Consider the following 23,307-nt stretch of genomic DNA (forward strand, 5'->3'; position numbering starts at 1 on the left):
CCTTTCAGGGCTCCAGAAGGTTTGACAGCTCAACACAGTGCTGACAAGATAGACTCAGTTTCCCCCGCTTTTCCTTGGGATGACACCCTCACCCAGTGTGGAAGTTGAACCTTTGGGGAGGGGGGAGCCATCGCTCATGGTGCTCAGAGCGACTACAGCCCTGCGTGTTAACAGGGTCCCTGTTCCAACCAGCTTCCACCACCTTCGTGGCAAGCACTATCTCGCTGGCACCGGAAGTCAGGATCTTTGCTGAGGTTCTGCTTGCCTGGCAGGAGAGGCTGTTGGCCAAGGAATGCCAGAGTCCAGGGCTGGATCCGGGGCCGGGGTTGTTAGGTGGGTATGCCGTGTGACCTCCTATCACTCAGGGCCCGCTCTCAGCCTCCCATCGGTCTGAAAGAAGGGAGTTGGCCACAGTGGCATGTCCTGTGTGATTCACAGCCCTGAGTGCTACCTAGAGGCCCGAGTCCCACAAAGGGAGCATTACGGTGCCTCCCCCGAGCCTGCAGCAGCCTGCCAGGGCGGGGTGACGGCTCTTCCTCTGCCGGGCCTGCCTCTGTTTCCCTCTTTGGTTTCTGGGCGGCTCTGCTGACCCCCCTCTCCTTGGCAACTGACCCCCCAGACATGCTTCTCTGTTTATTTATTCTCCCCAGGCTGGTTCTAACACTGTCCCCAAGACTCCCACCCCCTCTCCCGCACCTGCAGCGTCTTCTTGGAAGCTGCCCTGTGGATCGCCGGGAAATCCCCCAAGGATGCCAGATCCAAAAAGGGCGTTTCTGCCCCTGGGAGCAGCGCTGTGTCCCGGGGCCCCTCCCAGGGCAGGAATCTGGGCCCAGGTTGGGTGCCAGCCCCACCCACGGCATAATTAGGGAGAGGAGAGAGAGGAGGGGGCGAGTCCACAGCGGAGGGTGGGAAATTTCCGGGCTTCTCGGGGGTTAAAAGGGAAGGTCGGGCCGGGGTCCCGGGCAGAGGCTCCGAAGGCCCACGCGAAGCCTCCTCCCTCCCGCCCACCACCGGACTCTCCCAGGTGAGGCCACGCTCACCTCGGCCAGGCTGGAGTGGAACCCGGAGCGGGCCCCCGGGGACCTCGGGCGGGAGCCCGTTCGTGCCACAGTTCTCTTTGAAGGGATGCGCTGTGGCCGGCACTGGAGCGCTGGGCTGGGGCGCCGGGAGGGCGGGGAGGACGCGGCGAGGGGCGTCCCTCGGGAAATTGCGCCTATTAAGGCCGCCGGGGCCGCGCCGCCTGTCCTTCCGCCCGGCAGGTCTGGACTCGACGCGGGGGGCTGCGGGCGGCGGGGGTCTCGGCCCCTGCAGCTGCCCTGACCACTCCCCACCCCCCAGCAGACTGCACCCATGAGACCGCCGCGGCGCCACCTCCCCGCCGCCCTGGCGAAGTTGCTGCTGCCGCTGCTGATGGCGCAACCGTGGGGTGAGGCGCGGACGGAGCGGGCGGGAGGCGCCGGCCGGACAGGTGCGGGGCGTGCGGCCCGCACAGCCCGGCACTCGCTCCACCCAGGCCCCTGCCCGCCGGGCCCCGGCTGCCCGCCCCACCGGTGTCCGGACCGCGCCCACCCGTCCCCGCCCCCTCTCACGCCGCCCTCCCAGGTCCAGCTTCCCGGCTTCTGGCCCGCGACTGTCCCCGCGGCCCGTGGCGTGCGCCCACCCCAGTTCCCACGCAGCCCCCGCCGGCGAGCTCAGTTGCCCCATTCTTCAGTCGCCATCAGTCAGTCGCGGTCCTGGGAAGCCCACCACACCCGGGCCGCCCTGTCGCCGTCTGCAGGGTCCCCGTACCCAGCCGCTCACTAGGCCCGCCCTTTTGCAGCCTATCCCCGCCCCCTCGATCCTATCCCCGCCCCCCAATCGCCAGCCGCCTCCTATCCCCGCCCCCTCAGTCCTGTCCCCGCCCCCTAATCGCCAGCTGTCTTCTAACCCCGCCCCTTCAGTCCTGTCCCTGCCCCTTGATTACCCGCCGTCTTCTAATCCCGCCCCCTCAGTCCTGTCCCCGCCTCCTAATCGCCAGCCGCGTTCTAACCCCGCCCCCTCAGTCCTGTCCCCGCCCCCTAATCGCCGGCTGCGTTCTAACCCCGCCCCCTCACGTCCTATCCCTGCCCCGGATTACCCGCCGCTTTCTAACCCGGCTCTCTCGCAGCCTATCCCCGCCCCCTGATTACCCACAGCATTTAGCCCCTTCCCCTCATTCCTGACCCCGCCCCCTGATCGCCTTCGCGCTCTATAGCCCAACCCCCCCACGCGTCCTATCCCCGCCCCGTTACCCTCCGCGGATAACCCCACCCCCCTCAACTCCTGACCCCGCCCCCGACCGCCTTCTCGCTCTATCATCCCGCCCCTTCGCGTCCTATCCCCGCCCACTGAACATCAGTCCCGTTTTCTTTCTTTTATTTTACTGGGGGCGTTGGGGTTCACACTCAGCTATGCTCGGGGGTCGCTCCTGGCGCTGCACTCAGGAATGACCGCGTCCCTTGAGTTTTCCCCTGGGGTCCTCTCCTGGTCCCGCCGCCCATCTTCCTTTCTGCTAACCCACCGGGGATCGCTCAGAACGCCCGAGCCGGGCTGTCGCGCCGGGTCTGATCTCCGCCCCTTCTCCTGCAGCCGCAGAGGCGGGGCTGCTCCTCGCAAACGGCACCGCCCGGGACCCCGCGGCCTCCAGCTCCCCGTGCCCGCGCGGCTCGCAGCCCTGGCAGGTCTCACTCTTCAACGGCCTCTCGTTCCACTGTGCGGGCGTCCTGGTGGACAAGAGTTGGGTGCTCACGGCCGCTCACTGCGGGAACAGCAAGTAGGGAGGAGCCCTTGGGGAACACCGCGGGGGGGCTGTGGAGTCAGGTCCTGAGCGGCGGGGGAGGGAAGGGACATTTGAGTCGGTGAAACGCTCCCAGCTGCCCAGTGGGGTTGTCCAGTCCAGGCGGCCTTCCTATAGGAGAACGGTGGGGCTGTGCTTTGGCCGCCAGAGGGCAGTGTGATTCTTCGATGCGTCTCTGCCAGCCGGCATCCCATGCCAGTTCTCCTTGGGTTCTGCTTAGCACTGTCGGAATTCAGAAGTCAGAATAAATGCTCGCCTTTCGATTACCCCCGAGGGACTAGTGGAGGGGGTTCCCGTGCAGACCCCTCTAGTCCTCAGTTCCTGCCACACACAGCAGCCCCGACACCCACTGGACTCCCTCCCCACTGCTTCTGCTTCCGAAACTCAGGTGTCCAGGCCCCGCCTCTCCGGGTCTGGCGCTACCTGCGCGCGCGCCGAGCCGGCTCTGCTCCACGCTTCTCTCCCCAGGCCCCTGTGGGCGCGCGTCGGGGACGACCACCTGCTGCTTCTCCAGGGTGAGCAGCTGCGCCGGACCTCCCGGCCGTTTCTCCACCCCAAGTACCGCCAGGGCTCGGGCCCCATCCTGCCCCGGCGGACAGACGAGCACGATCTCATGCTGCTGAAGCTGGCCAGGCCCGTGGTGCTCGGACCCCGCGTGCAGACCCTGCGCCTGCCCTACCGCTGTGCCCAGCCCGGGGACTGGTGCCAGGTGGCTGGCTGGGGCACCTCGGCCACTCGAAGAGGCAAGGCGGGGACCCAGAGGCCTGTGTCTCTGCGAAGAAGGGTCAGAGGGAGGAGGCTGGGGGCCCCAAAATTCTGGGTCTGAAGGTGGAAGCTGGAGTTCCAAACTTCCGGGTCTCCAGGAGGAGGGCTGGGGGCCTGGGGCTGGGACGGGGTCGCTGCTTCTCGGACCCGCGGCCCTCACCCACCCTGTCTTTCCCCATCAGTGAACTATAACAGGGGGTTGCACTGTGCCGGAGTTCGGGTCCTGAGCCCACAGGAGTGCAACGTCTTCTACCCGGGCGTGCTCAGCAGTGGCATGATGTGTGCAGGGCTGGAGCGGGGCGAGGACCCCTGCCAGGTAGGGGTGGGACACGACTGGTCCCTCGGTCCCCTTACCTCCTCCTTGGGCCCCCCTCCCCTGGCCCTGCCCAGGGTCCCCATCCTTATCCGCTCCCCAGACCCCCAGACTAGCCCTCCTTACTCCTGCCCCCAGCCAACATCCCAACATTGTACCCTGTACCCCAATTCATATGAAACGCCCAGGTCTACCCAGCCCCTGCCTGGCCTCGCCCCCCCCCCCCACCGTGGGAGGTAACAGTGCCTGGACCCCTCTCCTTCCTCCCGCCCACACAGAGTGACTCCGGAGGCCCTCTGGTGTGTGAGGAGACCCTGCACGGCATCCTCTCATGGGGCGCGTACCCCTGTGGCTCCGTCCAGCACCCTGCTGTCTACACGCAGATCTGCAAATACGTGCCCTGGATTGAGAAGACCATCCGCACCCACTGAGCCCCCCTGCCCCACTCTCCCACACTGGGACCCCCCTGGCACAGCAGAGAAGAGGGACCTGTCACCCAGCGTGACTTCCTCTATCCCCACCCCGCGCTCCCCATTTCCACTGTGTGGCTCAGCTGAGTCGGCTGAACACCGGCTCTGGGCCTCTGTTTTCTCACCTGGAAAATGGGGACAATGAAGTGCCTACCTCATCGGTGTGTTGTGAGATGATGCTATGACGTGTGTGTGCGCGCGCTGCCATGCCAACTGTCACGGAAAGCACCACTCAGTGGGCGCTGACCTCTGCCTATTGCTATGACCGCGAACATAGTGAGGTCCTGCGAGAATGTGTGACTTCGCTCCAGAGGGAAACACTCAGGGGTCACCTCAAATCCCACCCCTGCACCCCGCCCTCCTGTTGGGCAGATGGAAGAATCACATTCCCCACCCCCCAGATTCAGAGCGTTCCCCTGGAGCCGCTTCCACCCCTTCCCACTGTCTGCGCGCGTCCGGTTCCGCCCACCGGGCCCGCCCACCGCGGCGCCTCCAGCCTGTGCCATCCTGACTCAGCTGCTCCGGGCTCTGCCTTCCTGAATCCCTGACCTGCCTCGCCCCCAGGCACACCTGAGGCCACTTGCTAAGTTCCGGAGGGTCAGGGGTCAGCCGCCTGGAGCTGAGAGCCCCACCTCCAGGGGGGCCCGGGAATCGCAGCCCTGCCCACCCCCCGCTCGGGGTTCCCGCTGCAGCCTGCTCAGCTCCCGACGGGCTCTGAGTTAACCTATTGGCCTGTGGACCACCGCCAGGGACTGAAGCCGGGGGCTCATGCAGTGGAAGGCGTCTATTTTGGGCCACTGAGTCACATCCCTGCCTCCCCCACTGGCCCCCAGATGAGCTTGGAAATTCAATCCAGAGGAGGGAGGGATGCTTCTCTGCCTGCAGTGTTCTCAGGCAGGGCAGGATAGGGCAGGGGACAGATGAGCACTCGGGGAAGAGCACAGTTGCCTGACCCTAGAGCCAAGCCTAGTTGTTTGCTTTTATGTTTTGTTTTGCTTTTGCTTTTTGGGTCACACCCAGTGATGCTCAGTGGTTACTCCTGGCTCTGCACTCAGGAATTACTCCTGGCAGTGCTCAAGGGACCACAGGAGATGCTGGGAATCGAACCCGGGTCGGCCGCGTGCAAGGCAAACGCCTTACCTGCTATGCTGTCGCTCCAGCCCCTACTTTTATGTTTTGACTTGAGGCCACACCCAGTGCTGTTCAGGGGCTGCATCTGGCTCTGTGCTGGGGTCATGCCTGGCAGGGCTCAGGAGCAAGTATCGGGCTCGGGTCTCTCCACATACAGCCCAGTGCACTCCTGGCTGTGCTCTTCGCCTGCCCTGGGCCTGGGCAGTGCCCCTGCCCCCCGCGCAGACGGTGTGTGCACCCCCATCTGTTGAGCATCTGTTGGCACTGAGTGCTGGTTCTGGCTCCCAGAATCCGCCCAGGACAAGTGCCCTTGGTCTAAGCCTTGGCTTCAGGAACTATCCCCTCTCCCCACCCCCCACCCCCCACACACACATGCCTGCCCCACCCCATAAATACAACCAGGAAATTGTCACATTTGTCATGTGAGAATCAGAAGCCAAGTAGGTGGAAACTCAGAAACCCAGCTCATTTTCAAAACCCATTTCACCCCATCCTTCAGTCACATGCCACAGGCATTTCCTGAGCTGTGCCTGACACCAGGCCCTGGAGATGATTCAGACCAGGTCCTACCCTCAGGAAGCTGCTGGTCAGGTCTGGGAGCCTGGCAAGCCTTACATTCTTGCCATTCAAGGGCCTAGTCAAAGGTCACCTACTCCAGGAAGCCTTCCAGGATTTTAAAGTTCTGGCTCAAGGAGAGCTCCCTTCTCTCCCCATCTGTTCCACTCATATTTGTCCTTATTTTTAAGGAAAAAAAATTTTTGGCAGCAGTTACAGCTGAAATGAGGTGTTAGCAGCAGGTAGGTAATTTGCCTTGCACGTGGCCAACCCGGGTTCGATTCCCAGCATCCTATATGGTCCCCTGAGCACCGCCAGGGGTAATTCCTGAGTGCAGAGCCAGGAGTAACCCCTATGCATCACCAGGTGTGACCCAAAAAGCAAAAATAAATGAGGTGTTGGTTTGTTCTAGCCCCCCCTCTCTGCACCCAGGCCCTCTGTGCAGCGTCTCTGAGTTACCCACTGGGCTGCCAGGCAGAGTCTAGAGCAGTATGGTTGCACTACTGGGTGACAGAAGTGAGTAGAAGGACCCCTGGGAGGGCCCAAGGACTCCTGCAGCCACTAGGGAAGGTTGGTCTACGAGAGAACCCTTTCCCCAGGCTTCAGGGGACGACTGGGAGCTCAGGGTGCAGGGAAGTGCCCTTTACTGTGTGACCAGAGCAAGCGGCCGGTGCCTTCTTCCCCCCAGCTCCCTCTCTGGGAAGCAGGGGGTTCGCCTCTGGGGATGGTGAGGAAGCAATGGGCTAGAAACCTGCCTAATTGCTTGGCACAGTCGCACAGCACAGTAGGGAGCCCGGGAAGCACACGTGTGGAGCCTTTAGCCTGGAGCCTCAGTCGGATCTCAGTGACCAGGCGGGAGAAGCTGCGAGACCTGCGCCAGAGGCTGGGGGCAGGAGCGAGAGGACAGGAGGGAGGACATTGGCCTTCATGCGGTCAGCTGGGGTTGATCCCCAGATCCCAGAGGGTCGCCCGAACACTGCCAGGAATGATTCCTGAGCACAGAGTCAGGAGTAACCCCTGAGCATCACAGGTGTGCCCCACCCCTCAAACAAACAAAAACAAACAAACAGTGCTGTCAGGGGGCTTCGTGCTGGCACCAAGGCGGCAGTGCAGGCTCCCAGCAGACAGGCTTGGGTGTCACCACGCACCAGGCCGCCTGGGGGTCCAGACGTGTCCCTTCTGGTGGTCCCTAGAGTTCCAGATGCTGCATAGATGGGACAGCCAGAGCAGCCCAGGGACTTGCTCATGGCTGTAGCACTTGCTCATGGTCAGCCTGGACATTTGGACCTGAGCCCCTGATCAGAGACGGACCCTGAACCACTGCACCTGGGCCAAAGAGACAGCCCAGGGCTGAAAACTTTTTGGTCTTGTGTGCAGCCAGAGGAAGTTCAATCCTTAGCCCTGAGCACCGCCTTCTGGTGACCTCTGAGCACAGAGCAGAGAGTCACCCTCACTGGCTCCCCCACACACCAAACACATACACACACAAAATCACTATCACTGTCTTCCCATTGTTCATCGATTTGCTCGAGAGGGCCCAGTAACATTGTGAGACTTGTTACTGTGTTTGGCATATCGAAAATGTCACGGGTAGCTTGCCAGGCTTTGCAGTGCGGGCGAGATACTCTCGGTAGCTTGCCGGGCTCTCCGAGAGGGACAGAGGAATTGAACTTGGGTCGGCCATGTCAGCCACATGCAAAGCAAACACCCTACCCGCTGTGCTATCACTCCAGCCCACATACAAAATATATAATAGTGAGGTCACATTCAAGGGGGACTCAGAGCCAACCCGAGTGGCAACAGAATGTGTACAAAAATGTGAATTCCCAGAGGGAACAAAAGATGATTTCTGTCTGAGGAAACCAGAGAAGGCTTCCTGGAGGAGGCATTTAGGTTCGCTCTTAAAGGTTGCACAGGAGTTCACCAGGAACAGAAGGATATGGAGAAAGACACACTCATTCAATTACTATCTCCCTCCCCTGGGTCCAGCCCTGCCTGGGTGACCGGCTGAGGGCAGCCAGAGATGAGTCTGCACAGCGGATCCTGAAGGAGGGCTGTCCATCTGGTGAGGAGGGAAGGTAGAGAAACGGGTGGGGGGAAACTGGAGAATGTTCCCTATTGCCATATGGTCTTCCCCCCTTGTCTTTTTTTCTTCTTTCTTTTTCTGCTTTTTGGGTCACACCCGGCGATGCTCAGGGGTTACTCCTGGCTCATGCACTCAGGAATTACTCTTGGTGGTGCTCGGGGGACCATATGGGATGCTGGGAATCGAACCTGGGTTGGCCAGGTTGGTGCAAGGCAAATGCCCTACCAGCTGTACTATTGCTCCAGCCCCCATCTTTTCTTTTCTTTTCTTCTTCTTTTTTTTATGCCACACCTGGTGATGCTTAGAAATTACTCCTGGTGGTGTTTGGGGGACTCTGGAATTGAATCTGGGTTGGTTCTATGCCAGGCAAGCCCCCCCTCCTCCTGGGCCATGGCTCCAGCCCCCCATATGTGGTCTTAAGGAGCATCTCTGATGGGCGCAGGTTGGCTGTCATCCTGGGTGAGGGGTGTGGGGGCGGGGACTGCAGGCAGGAGCAAGCCTGGCTCTGGGTTCCTTCCTCCTCTCCCACGCCCACTCGCCCTTCTCTCTGCCCTGGACCCTTTGCATTTTTTAGTCCAGTTCCTTGTTTGCTTCCTTTCCCTCCCTTTCTCTCCCTTACCTGGCCTCACCCCCAGTCTGCCCACATGCCTGGTTCTCCACCCCGACTGACCTGCTTTGGGCATCCCTCCAGCCGCCCCTGACCTGGGCCTGGGGTCACCATCCATCAGACTTAGATAGTGCCTTGAGATCTTCCTCCTCTCCTCATCCTCCTGCACCAGACGCACTTCCTGAGGTCCTGGGGAAGGAGGCCTCCCTCTTCCTGGACAGCCCCCCAAGACCACCCTGACTCAGTCCCCCTGCTCTGCCTCCTGGGGTACCCCAACCCCACCCCCTTCCTGGAGGGGGGCAGTCAGGGCTCTGGGGCCTTCCCCCTCCCCCCAGGACATTTCCCAACCCAGATTAATCACGGGGCGGCCCCAGGGAGGAGGAAGAACATGGCCTGGGCTTTGCCATAAAGAAGCTGGGGCCCAGCCAGGCGGAGGCTCCAGATCCCCGGAGGCCATGAGGCTAGGATTTGCCTGCGCTCTGCTTTCCCTCCTGACTGGTGAGGCCGCTGCCCTCCGCCCGGCCCAGACCCCGGGGTCCCTCCAATGGGCCCTGCGGCCCTCCCCACCACACCCTGCTCTCTGACCTTGTTGGCGATTGATCCTTCTGTCCTCCAGGGCACAGCGGGGCAGAGACCCGTGCCATCGGGGCCGAGGAATGTCGTCCCAACTCCCAGCCCTGGTGCGTGGGGCTCTTCTCCCTCACTCGCCTCTTCTGCGGGGCCACCCTCGTCAGCGACCAATGGCTGCTCACCGCAGCACACTGCCGCAAGCCGTGAGTGAGGGGACAGCCCCTGGGGTGGTGGGGGGCTGGAGGGCCACAGGGCGAGGGCAGGGCCTCAGGGGAGGTGGCAGAAGCTGGAGAGATGGGACCCCTGAGTCCGACTCTCAGAATGAGAAGCGGCTCTCCGGGAGTCCTCAACCATCTGCTTTTTGTTTCTGGTTCTGTGTTTGTTCTCTTGGGGGCCCCACCTAGCAGTGCTCGGGCTGACTGACTCCTGGTTCTGTGCTCGAAGATCACTCCTGGTGAGGCTCTGGGGATGCTGTGTGATGCTGGGGGCGGCATTGGGCTTAGCTACGTGCCAGGCAAGTCCCTTCTCCGCAGCTTCATCTCTCCAGCCGCCTCTGTCTGATTGGAACAGGGCAAAGACACTAAACAGACCCCCTGGCAGCCTGGCCTCTGAGCCACAGGGTCACGAGGTCCTAGATCCCCTGACATCGGACATTGGTTTTAGAGGTTTCAATGGATTCAGACTATTTAGAACCTTTGTAGGGAGGGGAGAGAAGCCCACCCAGCAGAGTGCAGGGTGGACTCCTGCCTCTGTACTCAAGAATCACTCCTGGTGGGGCATGAGGGATCCTCTCCAGTGCCCGGGTTCAAGCAGGGATCCACTGTGAGTGGATCCCAGCCCCCATGTAAGAGTCTTTAAAATCCAGATCAGCACTGCCCTGGAGACAGGACAGCAGCTAGGGGCATCAGGTGTAAGTTTTCTGGTGACACATTCAATTCTTGTTAATGAGGGTCAGAGAGACAGCACAGCAGGGAGGGTGTTTGCCTTGCACAAGGCCTACATCAGTTCAATCCCCAGCAACCCATAGGGTCTTCTGAGCCCCTCTAGGACAGATTCCTGAATGCAGAGCCAAGGAGTAAGCCCTGACTCAGCTCTACCGGGTGTGGCCCCCCCCAAACCAAAAAATCAATCAATCAATCAATTCTTGTTAATGAGGGGGAAAAATCATGATTTTGGAAGTAAAATAGTTTTATTTAGGAACATGAGAAAGAGAGAGAGAGAGAGAGAGAGAGAGAGAGAGAGGGAGAGAGAGAGAGAGAGAGAGAGAGAATGTGCCCTAAGCAGGAATTCAGCAAGCGACAGAGGAGTCTGCCTCAACTAATTTATTACATTGATTACTGCTAATTGAAACATTGAAATAGACATACTCATAGTATTTTAACATGCAATCTATTTTTGAGTATGTGTGAATGACATTGTTTGTGTTGGTTTTTTTTTTCCAGTAACCCTTTACACCAACATGTATTTTGCCCAGAGTGAACCACCCAATAGGGTCGGCCGCATTCCACATGCCCAGTGACTGGGACAGCACCACCCTAGAATCCTAGACCCTGAGTAACCTGTCTGTGGCCACTGAGAAGCCGATAGTCTCAGCATCTGGGAATCCCTGCCCCCAGAGCCCTGGGATTTGCAGGACTACAGAATCTTGCTCCAAGAGAATTTCAGAAGCTCACGTTCATAGGTGTCTGTGCTCTGTGGACGATAGAGCCCAGGATGGTAGAACAGATGGATTCTTAAAGTTTCCAGAGATTTCATTCAGAGAAACTCTTGAGTCTCAAACTACTAGAGCCCTATGCTTTCTTTGTTTGTGTTTTGTTTTGTGGTTATTTTTGTTTTGTTTGTTTATGGGCTATGACCAGCAGTGCTCAGGGCTTACTCCTGACTCTGTGCTCAAGATTCACTCCTGACTCTGCTCAGGGAGCACTCCTAGAAGTGCTTAGGGGACCATGTACTGATCTTAGGCTTTTAAGTTCTAAAATCACAGACTTGCAGGAGTCTAGAATGGTAGGATACGATTTCTATTGTCCCAGTATATTAGAACCCTTCATCTAATGATAAATTCCTAGACTTTTGTTGATTCAGAAAAATCTAGAATGTATGAATCTTGGGCAGGTGAGGGTCGGGGAACATTGGCTCACTGGTAGGGCTGGTGCGCTGTGTGTATGAGGCCCTGGGAAGGATCCCTGGAACAGTTAAAATCAAACAACTCCCCTCCCCTATCAAGAAAAAATACAGAATGTATGAGTCTTGTTTTTATAACATAGAATATGAGTCCCATAAAATTATAGAATCGTGGATTCCTGTGGTGTTATGGTCTTTGGATGAGAGGTACATCTATTTTATGAGCCCAGAGTGGATCAGATCTTCAAATTATCTTGATATTTAAATATTCAAATTATTTTGATTTAAATACTCAATCATCCTTCTGGAAGGGACCACCCATCTTGTTCTGCCCTTTATGCCCTCCTTCCCCCAAATGGAGGACCGCTGCTGGGTGCTGAGTGGGGGTTTCCCATCATGCACTGCTCCTCAGATACCAGATCTGAGCCTCAGGTTAAGAGAACAAGACTCAGATTTTAGCCCCCAAGGACAAAGAAGGAGAGAAACTGTAAAGGCGGTAGAGGAGATTCAGGGGGCAGGGATAAGGTAGAGCAGCGGATCTGGGCTCCTGGACACAGAACCAAGGCAGAGAAGGACAAAGAAATTCAAATAATCTCTCAGGAACCAGAGAGGTAGTACCGCGGGAAGGGCAATTGCCCTGCACATAGCTGACCCAGGTTCCAACCCCAGCATCCCTGATGGTCCCCCAAGTGATCTGCTGGGAGTGATCCCTCAGCACGGAGCCAGGAGCAAGCCCTGAGCACATCCAGGTGTGACCCCCAAATCAAAATAAATAACAGAAGAAAAGAAAATAATCTCTCCTACTCCTCAAAGCCTGAGTTCGTGGCAAGGAACACAATGCCTAAAATCAGAGATCAGAGAACTGAGTGGGGGACAGTGAGGCCCCTGGACGAGGGCGTCCACTGTTAGGGCATTGCTCCGTGGCAAGGAACACAATGCCTAAAATCAGAGATCAGAGAACTGAGTGGGGGACAGTGAGGCCCCTGGACGAGGGCGTCCACTGTTAGGGCATTGCTCCAGACAGGACGAGTGAGCTGGGGTGGAAGGTGAGGGTTAAAACACGCACGAGGAGTGCGGGACATGGTGGGCAGGACAGCGCTGAGGCGGCAAGAGCCCCAACCCAGGACTTTTCCATACCCGCTCCCACTCCTGCACTTATTTACACACTCTGGGCCACTCCCCACACAGCCGCCTGACCTGTGGGGGTAGGGGTGCGGCTGTTATTGACGGTAGGTGGAGCCCCCACATACCCACTAAGTTCCAGGGCACCCAGGTCACACAAGGCTCCTGTCCTAGGGCTCCAGAAGCGGGAGAGCCACAAGGGGGAGGCTAGGAAAGGGATGGCGGGGAAGCACAACAGAGAGGGTGTGCGGATGCTGGAGGACACACAGCACGCAGGCCCAATGTGACTGACCCTCTGCACCTGTGCCAACAGGTTCCTGTGGGCCCGCCTCGGGGAGCACCACCTGTGGCAGTGGGAGGGTCCGGAGCAGCTGTTCCGGGTCACAGAATTCTTCCCCCACCCCAGCTTCAACGAAGATCTGAGTGCCCACGACCACAACCATGACATCATGCTCATCCGCCTGCCCAGGAAGGCACGCCTGGGCCCGGCCGTGAAGCCCCTCAACCTCAGCCAGACCTGTGTGTCCCCTGGCACCGAGTGCCTCATTGCAGGCTGGGGGGCCGTGTCCAGCCCCAAGGGTACACAGCACCTCCCTGACTCTGTGTTGTCTGCGCCTGCCCCTCTGTCAGCTCTCTGGCTGTCCTCTGCCAGCAATTCCGCCACATCTAAGACACTGGACATAAAACAGGCCCCCTCCTGGCTGCCTGCCCACTGAGAGCCACCAGTGAACTCTGGGGACCCCATTTCTTAGCTAGGTCTTCAGTTCAGAGACGTTGAAGTGTAACACTCCTGGCAGCTCACTGCCAACCCGGCAGGTGTGGCCCTCCACCCTGAGCACTGCTCCCCCCATCTTCACCTTGGAGTAGAATTAGAACATCCCTCCCTCTCTATAAGCCAGCAACCTTGCCAAGTCTGGCTTGAATATCAGACCCAGTTATCTGGATCAGGGAGGGGGATGTAGCAGTGAACAGGCCGGAATCCTCTCCCTGCCAGTGTCTAATCTAAGAGATTTAAGCACAAACCAGTTATCTGGAGAGACTTGAAAAAATTTCACCAGCTGGCCAGGGAGGCTGACATTTCCCATAGAAGAGTAACCCGGTGTCTGACCTCAGCAGAGGCATCCTTGGACAGCGTCCTTGGACAAGAAGTGGGTCCTCTGCACCTGCTAAAGTTCACCCCAACCTCCACCGCTCTCCCCTCCACCCCCATCTCACCCTCTACCACCCACCAGCCACTTCTTTTTTGGGGGGGCGTTTGGGATTATTTATTTTGGGGCCACGCCCAGTGATGCTCAGGGATCACTCCTGGTGGTGCTCAAGGGACAATATGGGATGCTAGGGACTGAACCTGGGTATGCCAGGTGCAAGGCAAGAGTCCTCCCTGCTCTCCTATTTCTCTTACCCCTCCCCCCATCAGAACTGGGGGCCCAGGAGCTCACACACATTCGTCCTCTGGAAGGAACAGTTCTGTGTCCACGGGCTGTCTGTGCTACTATCATTGTTTCAGCTTCTCTCAAAGACAGTAAACGTTCTCCTGAGTCATCCTCCTCCTTTGGTATCTCTGGCCTGTGGCTGCCCGTGTCCTCATGGTTTCGCTGGAAAAACTGTCTCTGGCCATGGTCTGTCCACGTGTCTGTCTGTCTCTCTAGTATGTTCTGTCTTCTTTTCTCTGGCCTCTCTGCCTAGTCTTCTCTCTCCCTCCTCCCAGCTGTTGACTGCTAAGATCTGGTCTCTTGCTCTTCTGCTGGAGAGCCCTAAGCTTTGCCTCCAGGTGGTCCTCAGGAGGGGGTTGGGGGTGGGGGCGGGTGCTGTTTGAGGCGTGGGGGCGGCCGCTGACCAGCTGCTGGCCTGCTGCCCACAGTTGAGTACCCAGTCACGCTCCAGTGTGCCAACATCAGCATCCTGGAGCCCAGACTCTGCCGCCGGGCCTACCCGGGCCACATCTCGCACCGAATGCTCTGCGCCGGCCTGTGGGAAGGGGGCCGCGGTTCCTGCCAGGTAGGTGCAGTGGACGGGGCGGGGAGGGTCATGGCTCGTGGGTGCCGGCCCAGGATTCCCCCCCTTCAAAGGAACAGAGGAAAAGGTGGGACTGAAATGGGGCTGCCTTTAGGGTCTGAGGGCGGAGGGCGTGAATCCAGAGCCTGAGGGTGGAGGCGCTACAGAGCTGGACGCTCGGGCTTGGTGGGGGCGGGGGGATGGGAGCAGGGCGGCCCATGTAATCGTGACCAGGTTCTGCTCCGCGCACAGGGTGACTCAGGGGGCCCCCTGGTGTGCGACGGCACTCTGGCAGGGGTAGTGTCCGGGGGCGCCGAGCCCTGCTCCAGACCCGGGCGCCCCGCCGTCTACACCAGCGTTTGCCACTACGTGGACTGGATCCGTAAGACCATGCAGGAAGACTGAGCCCTCGAGTGCGGGCGGAATCTGCAGAGTCCCAGTATCCGCCAGCCCCAGCCTGGGCCTCTGCTGTCGCGGTCACTCGCTGGTCACTCAGCCGCGACCCTGGGACCCGGGCAGAGGCTCCCGGTACCCGCCCGTCGTGACCCGCCCGGCTCCGTGACGTCACCCAAACTGGACCCACCCCCTTTGGACTCCGCCCCACCGACCCGCCTTATTGCCCCGCCCCTCAAAATACGGACCAATGATATTTCTCGATATGGACTCCGCCCTCCGTGGCCCCGCCCATCACGTCGAGGCACCTCCCCATGACGTCACGGTGGTGGGCTCGGCTCTCGCTCGCTCTAGCTGTCTGGGTCCGCCCCGCCCCCGCGCGGGCGTGTCCTGGGTTTGAAGTCCCGGCGGGAAGCGGCGTGGGAGAAGCCGTGGGGAGTGTCCCTTGCGAGCCAACCGGGAGGGTTCAATAAACGTGAGACGCCGCGCCCGCCTTTCTGCTGCTGCGCGTGGGGCTGAGCGGGGGGCGTCCAGGGGGCGTCCAGGGGCCGCCGCTGCCTGGCGGGGCCCTCGGAACCTTTGATTGAGCCCGCGCCGCCGCCGCTCTCCGCAATCCGATTGCAGCACGCCTCCAGGCTCCGCTCGGGCTGGGCCCGTCGCCCCCGGGGAAGGGGAAACCAGGTCACGGCGCCTCCCAAACCTGCCTTCCCGGCTCCCGGCGCTCTCCGCCCTGCTGGCGGGCCCGCCAGCAGGCACCCGTCCCTGTGGCAGGAGCCCCTCCTCCCTCAAGAGCCCACGCGCCAAAACCCTCTTTCCAGAGCAAAAATAAAAGTGAGAATTCATCCGCAGTCTCCGTCTTTCTCTGTCTACAAATCCAGCGAATCCAGAGCCCGGTCACCCAGGCATCGCCAGCTCCTTCCCCCAGCCCCGACCTGGAATGCAGCTGTCCGCGCCCCCAGCCCGGTTCTCGAGCCCCCGCCCCCCCGAGCCCCAACCCCCAGCCTCTCTTCTCCCCAGACGCCCCGCTTGGCGCGCAGCCCCTCCTCACTCTCGCCGGGGTTCCAGGCCCAGGATGCTCGGAGTGGAGGGGGCGGAGCGGGGGGCGGGGATTCCCAGTTAAAAGGCTCCAGATCCAGTACAGGGCAGACAACTGAGGTTCCGGGTCCGAATCAGTAGGTGACCCCGCCCCCTGGACGCTGTAAGTTCCCAGGCACCCGCATCGGGATGGCTCCTCCCCTCGGACCCGGGACCCCCTCTCTAGGGTCCTTCCTTTCCCAGCCCAGACACGGGGCCCAGGATCCCACTTTCCCTAACTTAGGTCCTGGCTCGCTCCTTCAGACCACGGGTCCGGGCCCTAACTGCCTCCCCCACCTCCGAAGGGAGGCGCCCCGCCCCCTCCCCCATCCCCATTCCCACGGACATAGGAATCCCGGTCCCCAGCGGACCCCAAGAGCCGCTCCGGATGTCCCGCTCCCTCCCCAAGCCCCAGATCCAATCAGATTTTCCTCCTCCCCTACCCAGACCCCGCCATGGAACAACCCCCACCAGCCGCTGCCTGCACCCCTACACTTCTGCTCTTGCTGTTGTGGTCGTCAGAAGCCTGGGCAGGTGAGGGGTATGGCTCCCCGGAAGGCACTGGGGACGCGCGGCCTTGGGTGGCCATGGGTGCGCCTTTGGGTGGCCTTGGGTGCGCCTGAGAGGCTGCCTTGGCAGTTATCTGCTGGGCTAGGGGGAGCAGGGGGGTGAGCATGAGTGGGTCTGCGCAGCAGGAAGGAGTGTCTGGGGCATGTTGCCAATTTGCAGGAACACACCCTTGAATGCAAGGTGAGGGGCAAGAACGTCCCAGGCATGTGGGAGCGTGCTTTGGGGAATTGAGGAATGGTGTGGAGAGGTGAGCTCTGAGCCCCGCGCTTTGAGAGCATTTGCCCGTGAAGGGGCTGGTGGATACCTGGGTTTCCTGCCCCCACCTCCCTGGGTCATCACCCAGAGGTGACCAAGCTCTCCCTCTCTCCCTCTCTCCTTCCACCAGGCCACTGGAGAGCACAGGGCTCAAAGGTGCTGGAAGGTCAGGAGTGCAGTGCTCACTCTCAGCCTTGGCAGACCGCCTTGTTCCAGGGTATCTCGCTGCTCTGTGGGGGGGTTCTCATAGACGAAAGCTGGGTGCTCACTGCTGCCCACTGTAAAAAACCGTGAGTGGGGCAGGCGGGCTGGGGGCTGGGTCCTCCCCACCGGCAGGAGGGAGTGGGGTGGCCTCTGGGGGAGGGTGAACAGGGGCCTCCTGCTGGGGTGCCAAGCTTCCTCAACACACAGGAAGTACAGTGTCCGCCTGGGGGATCACAGTCTGAAGAACAATGAAGGCACGGAGCAGGAAATGGCCGTGGCCCAGTCCATCCCGCACCCCTGCTACAACAGGAGCAGTGAGGACCACAGCCACGACATCATGCTCGTTCGACTGCGTGGCCGGGCCTCCTTAGGGCCCAATGTGAAGCCCATCAGGCTGCCTGACCACTGTCCTGAAGCTGGACAGAAGTGCACCATCTCAGGCTGGGGCACAGTCACCAGCCCTCAAGGTAGTGGCGGGGACAGAAGAAGGTGGTTGGCCCCCAGCTTTGCTCCTCAGTGGGGCTGCCATGCCCAGGTCATCCTTGTTGGAAACGCTGAGGGGCAAAATGTTCATTTGAGTGGTGGGGGATAAAGAGTGAAGAATACATTGTAAAAATGGTTTGGTGGGTAGATGGATGGATGCATGCATGCATGGGTAGATGGATAAGTAGATGAATGAATGCACCCCTCCTTTATAGGAGAATAGCATGTTATGACCCTTTATTGTATAGGATTTTATAGAATGTTTGGGAGGGGGAGCATTTCCGAAACAGTGCTCAGGTAGCCCCAGGGGCTTCTCTGGGCAGTTCTCAACCAGTTCACTGCAAGGACCCAAGGATGCAATGCTGCTCAGGCCCTGCAAGCCAAGATTGTCCATATGCAAGGCAAGTGCCTTAGCTCTTTTACTGTCTCTCCGATCTCTTACGTAACCTCCTTAGCAGGAAAAAGATATGGCTCCTCAGTGGCCCAAGAAAACAAGTGCCTAAGCTCTTTTCCCTTTGGAAGCCAAGATTCCTGGCCCCAGATCCCCTTGTCCTTTATCCCCAAGAGTCCAAGCCCTTCTTCCCCTGTAACCCCCAACAGCAGGTTGGCAGATTGCTCTTCATTCTGGATCCAAAAGTCTGGACATTCCTTGAGATCCTCCCTTCGGGATTCCAGGAAGCCCCTCCTCTGTTTCACTGTAAAAACATTGGGGCTCAGCTCAGATATGTGATGTGGTTCTCCATGAAGCAGAAAAGCCAGGATTTGCCTCCCTCCTAGTCTGAATCCATCTTCTAAGGAAGCAACAGTGTGTTGTGGAGACACGCCCCAGCCCCCCAGTTCAGGACCCGTCCAAGTCATGGTTCCCTCATCTCTTGCCTTATCTGCCAAAGGGGGAATAATTTTTCAATGAGTTTTCAATCCCATAGGTTACTTAAAGACTCACACCACATTCCTTGTCTTCATTGTCTGCTCCTGTGTGATGTATGATATTTATTGTTGGTGTGCAATTAATATGTGTGGGCTGAATGTTTGGATGAATGAACGAGAAAATGAATGAATCCCTCCTTTGTGAGTATTAACTGAGGTCGTGAGCTTATGTCACTTTTGGCATATAGAGGTGCCAGGAAGAACTTTTGCTGTACTGGAATCTGTCCCTCAAAGGCTCTCAGAAGATGAATTCACTTTCAGTTGTTAATTTAATCTTAATTTGTAGGCATCTGGTCTACCCGGCTGTTGTCAGATGCAAAGTCCCGTTCCTTACAGGGTCACTTGTTAGGGAAAGCCTACAGATAATAAACATGCCACATAATACTAGGCAGAATTAAATGTATGAAGAAATGTTTCGAGGTTTTGAGGTGAGGGAGTGACGGAGAGATGGTGTTCTACTTGGAATAGTCAGTGGAGCCTTCTGGGAAGAGATGACTTTTAGGCAAAGCAAAGATTTAGCTCAGACTAGGACTTAGTGGAATGGGGACAGGAAATCAGTTACCACAAGGGACATCACCCCCTAAATTACCGCAACTCCAGTCACCAGATGCTTCATTTGAAAATGACTCAGGGCAAGGAAGAAAAGGTAAATCCTGCCCTAGAAGGAGAAAAGGGGGCATAATTTCTTTAAGGGGGTAAGAAGGGAAGTGTTATAAAATGTCTCCCCTCAAATATACATGTATGCACAGAAAGAAAAGAGACGCAGACGGGGGGTGGGGAGCGGGGCACTTGCAACTGGGAGTTTACAATCTCTTCCCCCTCAGAGAACTTTCCTGACACCCTCAACTGTGCCCATGTGGAAATCTTTTCCCAAAAGCAGTGTAAGGAAGCTTACCCCGGCCAAGTCACGGACGGCATGGTCTGCGCAGGGGACAGCACTGGGGCTGACACGTGTCAGGTGAGTGTTTTTTAACTGGCTCGCAGAACAGGCCTGAAGCTTGAAAGAAGGGGAAAAAGAGCCCCCCAGGAAGTCACCTGTGTCTTGATAGAATGGGAAGCAGGTTTCCAGATAGGATTGTTCTCTCTGGAGGTCCTAGAGCAGCACTTGGAAATGTTGAATTGTCGCTGGTCTCTTCTTGGGAACCCTGCCAGCAAGATGGGGTGCAGGGCAGAGGTGGGCTCTCAAGGGGTGGGAAGAGAGGTCCATGAAGGAGCAGGCATGAGGTAACAGGGGTGTAAGTGTCTGTGTCTTTCAACGCGTTGGTTCCCAGAGCTGACTAGTAGTCAGCCAGTTGACTTTTTGACCTCGCTGGGCTCCTAGCGTGTCTTCTCTTTTTCTATAGTTGCTTCTTTGAAAGAAACAAGTGCCCTCTTCCCAATTGACCCAAAAATGGCATCACTGACCTCAGTGTACCCTGAGCGCCCTGTTCTTAAGATGACACATCTCAGGATTTGATACACACATAACGTTCTCTTTCCTATTAGCTGTAGCTCCAGTTCTTATGGGATCCCCTGGTTTTGTGCCCCTTCCTGGAAGCTGCACTCACAGAAATTCTGGCTCGGTTGACCTATGTTTGATAAAAAAAACTCGATCGTCCCGTCACCATTAGCCAGAAATGTAATCCCTACCGGTTCTTCACTGGATTGGATGCTCAGACAGCATTCTCTTCTCTCATTGGTTAATATCACCCCAATTGCTCTTATACATCTTAAATCTGTGTCTACATTCCTGGAAGCTCCACCCCCTCCATCACCTAGCTCTGGGACCATACTCTTATCCCATTGGTTGGAGTGGACCAATTATATTACAGAACTGATATCAAGGCTGGATACTGTGGGGAAAGAAAATTTGTGGGCATTCTCAAAGCAAACTCTTACTCTCACCCTCTAGGGCGATTCTGGAGGACCCTTGGTGTGTAATAACCGCCTCCAGGGTATCACCTCCTGGGGTTCAGACCCCTGCGGTCGGCCTGAGAGACCTGGTGTCTACACCAATGTCTGCCGCTATCTGGATTGGATCAAGAAGACCATCGGTAGCAGGGGCTGATCTGAGGACAAGTGCTGGATCCCTCTTAAATAAACTACCCTACACCTGGCTCCATGCTTGTCTGTGCTTTGACTAGGATGGGTGGAAGGACTGAGGTTGGCTTCCTCTGGGAAGTCTGATGGGAAATCAGGATCCCTGTGGTCACTTTGGCCATCACCTGCTTCTCTATAAAGACTTGAAGGAATGGGATATTAATTTCAAGAGAGAGAATCCAGGTAAAGGTGTTCAAATAGCCAATGGACTATCTGCAGAAGGTGAATGTGGAGGAGTTTTAGTGTGTGTATTTTTCTGAGCAACTAGAGTATTTCTAATTTGGGGGTGGATGAGACAATTTCTCCTCCCAGGCTCTTATAATGATGAGGTATGCAGATTGTTTACCTATGAACAGTTTAAACATTCACACACAAACACCCATGAGACCACCGTTACCAGGTCAAGAAATAGAGCACAGCCAATTCCCAGAAGCAGTATTTTGTTTTTCTCAAGAAAAGTTGAGGGGCTGGAGCAATAGTACAGCAGGTAGGGCGTTTGCCTTGCATGTGGTCGATCCGGGTTCGATTCCCAGCATCCCATATGGTCCCCTCAGCACGGCCAGGGGCAATTCCTGAGTGCAAAGCCAGGAGTAACCCCTGTGCAACGCCGGGTGTGACCCTCCCCCCCAAAAAAGCAAAAAAAGGTTGTAACATTTTTTACAGTTTGGTATCACAGAGCAGCATGGAGGTAAGTACCAGCAGAGAAGGCAATAAGTAGTCACTGCTGGTGTTCAAATTAAAGAGTAGAAAGAAAGGCATTTGAGGGGGAGTTTTCTGAGCAAAGGTGAATTTCCTGAATGTATCTCAGGAAAGATGTGTGTGTAGGGCAGGGATGTGGGCAGGGGGATTAGTAATTCTAAAGCTATAAATAGATCACAACAAATTAGGGACTCTCTCCCCTCAGAGTCCATATTGCACCGGGCTACACCATGTCGCAGTCCTTTCTTGATGCCCAGAATCTAAATGATTTGAGTCCTTGCCTCCTTTCTGTTTTCATAGTGTTTGCTCCTTCCCTGCCTCATCTCCTTCCCTGTTTCATAATCTATGAATGGGTCCCTTCAACAACACTCACAGCTTCAGAACTCCCAGCCTCTTACGAAAGAGACTACAACACTGTGTTGATTCATGATTCACTGTTGGTGGAATTGTAAACTGGTCTATGAAAAACAGGAGAGAGGCTGGAGCGATAGCACAGTGGGCAGGCCATTTGCCTTGCACAGTCAACCCGGGTTCGATCCCTGGCATTCCATATGGTCTCCTAAGCACTGCCAAGAATAATTCCTGAGTACAGAGCCAGGAGTAACCCCTGAGCATCGCTGGGTATGACCCAAAAAGAAAAAAAAAAAGAAAGAAAACAAAAGCCAAAAAAACAGGAGCGAGAAGAGACGTCTCAAAAATATTTAAATAGATCAATAGTACAGCGGGAAAGGCATTTGTTTTGCATGTGACTGATCCAAGTTCAATCCCCAGTATCCCATAGGGTTCCTCAAACACTGCCAGTTAACTCCTGAGTGCAAAGGCAGAAGTGTCTTTGCTGGATGTGGCCCAAAAATGAGAAAAAAAATAAAAATAGGGACCAGAATGCTTGCTTTGGCAGCAGATATACTAAAATTGGAACGATACAGAGAAGATTAGCATGTCCCCTGTGCAAGGATGACACGCAAATTCATGAAGCATTCCAAATTTAAAAATACCACTCTTGGGAATATATCCCAGAGAGGCAAAAAAGTATAGTCGAAGTGACATCTGCACTTGTTTGTTCATTGCAGCACTCTTTACAATAGCCAGAATCTGGAAAAAACCTGAGTGCCCAAGAACAGATGACTGGTTAAAGAAACTTTGGTACATCTACACAATGGAGTACTATGTAGCTGTTAGAAAAGATGAAGTCATGAAATTTACATACAAGTGGTACTACATGGAAAGTATCAAGCTAAGTGAAATGAGTCAGAAAGACAGGAACAGACATAAAAAGATTGCATTTATCTGGGGGACATAAAGTAACAAAATAGGAGATTAATACCCAAGAATAGCCTAGATAAGTACCAGGAGGATTACTCCATGGCTTAGAGGCCAGCCAGGCATGCTAGGGAAAAGGGCAGCTCAGATAGAGAAGGGAGCACCAAATAAAGGGTGTTTGGAGGATCCTCTCAGGATGGGAGATGCATGTTGAAAGTAGACTATAGACCGAACATGATTGTCACTCAATGCCTCTTTTGCAGACCACAACACCCCAAAGGAGAGAGAGAACAAAAGGGAATGCCCTGCCACAGAGGCAGGGTGGGATGGAGGGGATGGGGGTGGGAGGGTTACTGAGATCCATGGTGATGGAAAATGGGCACTGGTGGAGGGATGGGTATTTGATCATTATATAATCGAAACCCAAGCACAAAAATTTGTAAGTCTACAACTGTACCTCATGGTGTTTCACTAATAAAAATAATAAATAAATAAATAAATAAATAGGGGCCGGGGGGGAGAGCTCAATGGGCTGAGCACAGGCTTTGCCTGCAGGAAGCCTGGGGTCAAGCCCTGGCACTGCATAGAACCCCAAGCATGGCCAAGAGTAACCTCCCATGCTTCCCCCCAGCACAGAGTCTCTCTCTAAGGATAGATTCTGAGGACCTCCAGGAGTGGCCCCCAAGCTAACAATTTATTGTGTCAAAGAGATAGTTTAACAGGCTAGAGTACATATTTTGCAAGCAGGAGACCAACTGGAATAGCCCCTGAGTCCTCCCAGGTATGACCCCCAAACAGAACAATAAAAAATAG

At 56.7% G+C, this 23,307-nt stretch overlaps 3 protein-coding genes and 1 non-coding gene across 4 annotated transcripts; all 4 read left to right on the forward strand.

Moving 5' to 3' along the window:
* The first annotated feature begins 1,344 nt into the window (after positions 1-1,344).
* Positions 1,345-4,349, forward strand: KLK10 (kallikrein related peptidase 10). Its single transcript, XM_056135613.1, has 5 exons — positions 1,345-1,426; positions 2,608-2,791; positions 3,284-3,558; positions 3,763-3,896; positions 4,172-4,349. Exons 1-5 carry the CDS (start codon positions 1,351-1,353, stop codon positions 4,322-4,324), a joined length of 822 nt encoding a protein of 273 aa, XP_055991588.1. The 5' UTR covers positions 1,345-1,350; the 3' UTR covers positions 4,325-4,349.
* A 4,844-nt stretch (positions 4,350-9,193) lies between these two features.
* On the forward strand, positions 9,194-14,994 carry LOC130043351 (kallikrein-9-like). The gene is made up of 5 exons (XM_056135605.1): positions 9,194-9,240; positions 9,359-9,515; positions 12,869-13,134; positions 14,417-14,553; positions 14,803-14,994. Exons 1-5 carry the CDS (start codon positions 9,198-9,200, stop codon positions 14,953-14,955), a joined length of 756 nt encoding a protein of 251 aa, XP_055991580.1. The 5' UTR covers positions 9,194-9,197; the 3' UTR covers positions 14,956-14,994.
* A 1,478-nt stretch (positions 14,995-16,472) lies between these two features.
* LOC130043355 (kallikrein-8-like) lies at positions 16,473-20,503 on the forward strand. The gene is made up of 5 exons (XM_056135608.1): positions 16,473-16,551; positions 16,973-17,132; positions 17,254-17,513; positions 19,281-19,414; positions 20,348-20,503. Exons 1-5 carry the CDS (start codon positions 16,473-16,475, stop codon positions 20,501-20,503), a joined length of 789 nt encoding a protein of 262 aa, XP_055991583.1.
* A 1,617-nt stretch (positions 20,504-22,120) lies between these two features.
* LOC130044641 (U6 spliceosomal RNA) lies at positions 22,121-22,223 on the forward strand. The gene has a single exon (XR_008795476.1). It is a non-coding gene; the product is annotated as a U6 spliceosomal RNA (small nuclear RNA).
* Positions 22,224-23,307: the final 1,084 nt, after the last annotated feature.

Source organism: Sorex fumeus, unplaced genomic scaffold (assembly GCF_029834395.1).
Source record: "Sorex fumeus unplaced genomic scaffold, SorFum_2.1 ptg000122l, whole genome shotgun sequence".
NCBI classification, from domain to species: Eukaryota; Metazoa; Chordata; class Mammalia; order Eulipotyphla; family Soricidae; genus Sorex; species Sorex fumeus.

Bases quoted from the DNA above. Each gene is read 5' to 3' on its own strand.
- KLK10 (XM_056135613.1), top strand. From the start codon at position 1,351: ATGAGACCGCCGCGGCGCCACCTCCCCGCCGCCCTGGCGAAGTTGCTG. The intron at 2,792-3,283 runs GTAGGGAGGAGC...TTCTCTCCCCAG, and splicing joins GCTCACTGCGGGAACAGCAA to GCCCCTGTGGGCGCGCGTCG. The intron at 3,897-4,171 runs GTAGGGGTGGGA...CCGCCCACACAG, and splicing joins GGGGCGAGGACCCCTGCCAG to AGTGACTCCGGAGGCCCTCT.
- LOC130043355 (XM_056135608.1), top strand. From the start codon at position 16,473: ATGGAACAACCCCCACCAGCCGCTGCCTGCACCCCTACACTTCTGCTC. The intron at 16,552-16,972 runs GTGAGGGGTATG...TCCTTCCACCAG, and splicing joins GTCGTCAGAAGCCTGGGCAG to GCCACTGGAGAGCACAGGGC. The intron at 17,133-17,253 runs GTGAGTGGGGCA...CTCAACACACAG, and splicing joins GCTGCCCACTGTAAAAAACC to GAAGTACAGTGTCCGCCTGG.
- LOC130043351 (XM_056135605.1), top strand. From the start codon at position 9,198: ATGAGGCTAGGATTTGCCTGCGCTCTGCTTTCCCTCCTGACTG. The intron at 9,241-9,358 runs GTGAGGCCGCTG...TCTGTCCTCCAG, and splicing joins TCTGCTTTCCCTCCTGACTG to GGCACAGCGGGGCAGAGACC. The intron at 14,554-14,802 runs GTAGGTGCAGTG...CTCCGCGCACAG, and splicing joins GGGGCCGCGGTTCCTGCCAG to GGTGACTCAGGGGGCCCCCT.